Source organism: Neopelma chrysocephalum, unplaced genomic scaffold (assembly GCF_003984885.1).
Source record: "Neopelma chrysocephalum unplaced genomic scaffold, ASM398488v2 Primary Assembly neopelma1_96427, whole genome shotgun sequence".
NCBI classification, from domain to species: Eukaryota; Metazoa; Chordata; class Aves; order Passeriformes; family Pipridae; genus Neopelma; species Neopelma chrysocephalum.
The window spans coordinates 1-4,389 of NW_020925075.1; the positions used below are offsets into that span (position 1 = coordinate 1).

At 53.6% G+C, this 4,389-nt stretch overlaps 1 protein-coding gene across 1 annotated transcript; it reads right to left on the reverse strand.

Moving 5' to 3' along the window:
- Nucleotides 1–3: 3 nt before the first annotated feature.
- Nucleotides 4–1,390, reverse strand: LOC113981296 (inositol 1,4,5-trisphosphate receptor-interacting protein-like 1; the record flags this gene model as incomplete). Its single annotated transcript, XM_027708611.1, has 2 exons — nucleotides 1,345–1,390; nucleotides 4–1,050 (listed from the first exon to the last, which is right to left on the reverse strand). Coding segments are annotated over exons 1-2 (1,092 nt in total), but the record flags the coding sequence as incomplete, so codon positions are not given.
- Nucleotides 1,391–4,389: the final 2,999 nt, after the last annotated feature.

The following is a 4,389-nucleotide window of genomic DNA, read 5'->3' on the forward strand; positions in this document are numbered from 1 at the left end:
AACCGTCAGGCTCTCTCCGTCTCTAGTCACCTTGAATTTGCAGCAGCGGCTGGGGGGCAGCAGCACTAATTGCCAACTGTGTGACTGAGGCAAAGCCGGCCAGCTCGCTCTCACCAACTGGTAGAACCAGCGGGCAGTTTTATCCACATCGAGGTAGGAGCCGGTGCAGAGGGTGTTCAGGAAGGTGGGCTCCTCATTTCTCCTCTGCTCTTCCTCTGGGTGGTGGACGGAGCACAGCACGTTCTCGTCCTGCTGCTCCCTCGGGCAGGTGCACACCGGCTCCACGCGGACGCAGAAGTTCCTCCCTGGCAAGTGCCCCAAAGTGACCATCTCCAGATGGAAGGTGTACCCCAGGGGAGGACTGAGAGGTACAAGGAAACAGTACACAACATCCTCCTCCCGGGGACTCCAACCTTCAAAGGCACTGCCCACCCCGATGGCTCGTTGCGGCACTGGGTATGAAAAGCCTGACAAGAGGTCTGCAAAGAACATGGTGAAGCTGTCCACCAGGACTTTTGTAATAGCGCAACCTTTCATCAGCTGCACTCTGTACTCCTCTAAATGCCGTCTCAGGTTGTGGGCAATAACATCCTCTTCTTCTTCTACTTCATTTGCAAGATCATGGTCTTCTCCTTCACTTGCATCATCATCGTTGTAGACTGCCTGCACACTCACATCACTGTTTTCTTCCCCTTCATTTCCACCACCATCGCCATCTCCTTCCTCCTCCTCCTCGCCATTGTTGCCTGGCTGGCGGCTCCTTCTGCTGCGGATAAACCACAGCCACAAGAGGAGGCCCAGGACTCCAGCCAGAGCCCAGAACTGCCCCTGCTGCAAGGCAGCCCAGAGCAGGGCTCCCCAGGCCCTGACACTGCGCTCCAGGCTGCTCTGCTCCAGCTCCTGCAGCAGCCGAGTCATCTCCCTGTTCAGGAGCTTTGCACGCAGCTCCATGCGCGCACGGGTGACCTCGTCCAGCCCATCACCCACCATCTGGGGGTACTGGATGAGGGTTTGCAAAAGCACGAAAAGAAACACTTTCGCAGCCATGGCCTGCGGGAGGAGAGAGAGAAGGGGTTGAGTGGGGCTGAAAGGGAGGGAAGGAGCTAGAGGTGAGGGCAGTGTGGATGGGAGCAGAGGGGATGGGGAGCAGGAAGGAGAGGGCTCCAGGGCAGCTGGCAGACAGCAAGGCCTGTCCCACTGGCCCAGCAGCAGCAGCAGCATTCTGTGCCCCAGGTGTTGTGGTGAGGGATTGGCCCTGGGTGCAGAGGGAGAACCCAGCCCCAGGGGCAGCGTTTGGGCCCCGGCCCTCGCCCAGCGCAGCCTCGCCCCTGCGTGTGCACTCACCACTTGTCCAGGCTCGACTGGGGCAGCGTTACCTGCTGGGGCCATCTCTAGCTGCCCCCATTGTGACACAATCCCTGTGATGTCACAAGAGCCAGATCACATCACAGCCAGGCCAACCCCGCCCTCATCCCCACCCCGGCTCAGCAACTCCCAGTAGCCCTGGTGTAATGCTTAAGGCTGCCTTGGAGTTAATCTTCTTCCAAGAACTTCCATTCTTCATTCTTTTGCATTTATTATCATCTGCTCTTCACTGGCAGTCACATGGAATAGCCATGTTTGAAGGGACCCTTGAGGGTGTTGGAGTCCAAGCCCTGACTCCACACTGGTTGAGCTTAAGTTAAATCTCTGAGTCATGGAGGTTGGAGAAGACCTTGGAGATCTTTTGTCCAACTGTAAACTTTACATTGCCTATTCTACCAAGAAACCGTGTCCCCAAATGACATATCAACAGGCTTTTGAAATGCCTCCAAGGATGGGGAGTTAGCCTTTTCCCTGGGCAGTCTGTTCCCAAACTTGATAAGCTTTTGGGTGAAGGTATTTTTCCTAAGATCCAATCAGAATCTCCCCTGGCGCAACTTGACGCCCTTTCCTCTTGTCTTAGTGCTTGTTCCCTGGGAGAACAAGCCATCTCTCGCCTGGCTACCACTTCCTTTCTGGTGGTTGTAGAGAACAATTAGGTGCCCCCTCAGCTTCTTTCTCCTCATGCTAAACACACCCAGTTCTCTCAGACACTTCTCATCAGATTTGTACACCCGTCCCCAAAAATCCTCCAGAATCCATGGGACAATAAAAACCTCTAGCACTGCATTTTTCCTGTTAGAAAGCAAGGCATTACTTTATTCCCAATCCTGGGTGTGTCCATGGCCTACAGAATCCCGGCCTCTACCCAGACAACAATGCAACAGTTTTACAACTGTTCATTAATTTTTAGGAAAGAAAGTAATGAATGTTCATTGGTTCTAAATGACGTAATTCCCTTCCATTGATGAGTAATCTCTCCTCTATGGTTATTAATTCCTCCCTGTTCATGCGAATTAAGGCCATATTTTCAATCTTTTTAGGATGAGCTTGCCCCGGTACGGACTTTCCGTCACATATACCGGGTCTCTCTTAGTCTCTTCTTTACCTTCTGGTTTCTGTAAAATATCCTCATGGTCCATAAATTCTGCATGCTCGATTTCCAACTTCAACAACACATCTTTCTCTCCCTATCAGAGTTACTTGATCAAAAATGAAACTTTCAGTGTTTTCCCAAGCTGTGCTCCCACAAAAGCAGCTCATGTCAAATGCTGCTGAATGCAAGCTGAAAACGATTCAACAGATTGCATATTATTAGTTAAAACAATTAATTAACAAGTTAATGAAAACATTAAAGCGTTCAAAAAGAGATATCATTTCCAGCAGAGCCCTAGGGGTTGCAGGATTCAGCTTTGCCTCCCGGGTCCTGATCCCCCCGACAGTCCATGGTCTCTTCTTGGCCTCATTCCCGCACTTGTGCTGTGCCGTGTTGTTCTGATCTCCAGGAACTACAACAGGGATGTTTGTCCCGGAAAAGTGCTGTCCAACCTCCCATCCCCGGGCCGGGCCTGGTGCTGGTGTGGGGACTAATCCTGCGGCCGTGCCGCCCTCCAGGGTCCTGGAACAGCCCGGAGGGCCTGCCTGAAGTGGGAGGGATGTTTCCTGCAGAGTCCTCTGGGATTCACAGCTGTCCTGGGACAGCTGGTTGGCACTGTCATCTTCCCCTTAGGACACCTCTTGATCTCTCTTGACTTCCCTCTGGGAATGCTCTTGGCCAACGTTGTTTTTCCCTTGGGATGGCTCTTGGTGGGTCTCAGCTTCCTCTTGGGAAAGCTCTTGGTCAAGGCAGTATTTTCTGTCCTTCTCCTCAGCCAAGGCCCCCTCCTTTGTCTCTGGCAGTGGCACTTCTGCCCCCCCTGCTGCCCATTCCTGCTGCCCACTGAGGGCCTGGGCTTCCACTCCGTGCATCCCACCGAGCAGGGCCCGGCTCTGCCCCTCCTGCGGGAGCTCCGTGTGCGGCACGAGGGCCGGATCCTTCCCAGTCTGGTGTGCTCTGGTCGTGATGAGCCCGTGAGGCTGCACGGGACACTGTTTTCTTCCCACTGGGAGAGCTCTTTGTAAGTGTTCTCCTCCAACTGGGAGAGCTTTTGGACATTATAGTCACCTTGCTGTTGGGGTATCTTGTGTTCATTGCCAGCTTCCCCTTGGGACACTTCTTTGTCAAGGTCATCTCTCCCTTGGGACAGCTCTTTGTCCTTTTGCCCCTGGCACAGCTCTTTTTCAAGGCTGTCTTCCCCTTGGGAGGGCTCATGGACATTTTCATTATGCCCTTGGGAGGGTATACTGCCCTCGGGCTCTCTGGGCAGGGCAGTCCTTGCCCCGATGCCCAGACCCCTATGGGGTGTCAGCCTCCCCCCCTTCCTGTGTCAGTGTTCAGTCTTGCAATCTGTCCCTTGGACTCTCTGGGGGCCTGGTCACTCTGTGAAAGAGGTGCAGGACCAGAAGACTCCTCCCCATTTAGTATTGTCAACAAAGTCACTCAGTGTCCCTTCCAGTTCTGCGTCCCAGTCGTTTATGAAGGTGTTGAAGAGCACTGGGGTGAGGACAGAGCCCTGTGGAACCCCACTAGTGACAGGTGGACAGTCTGATGTCACTCCAGTCCCTGTCACCCTTTGTGCCCCACCTGTGAGCCAGTTGCTCAGCCATCACACGCCGTGTTTATCCAGCTGGGGGCTGGACACTTTGTCCAGAAGGATCCTGGGAGAGACACTATTGAATGCTTTAGTGAAATCCAAAGAGATTCCATCCACTGCATCCCTTGGTCAAGCAGGTGGGTCACCTGGTCATAAAACAAAATTTGACAAGCAATTTACAAAAAGAACTTTATTTACACAGGCAGGTCTGGCTGGAGACCTTTGTCCAAAGCTGCCACTCTGCTGGTGACAGGCCCCTGGCTCAGCGGCACCAGAAGCAGAGCACCCGCAGGGAGCGCGCTGGTCTTGGCTGCTCCCTTGGAGATGGAGAGCT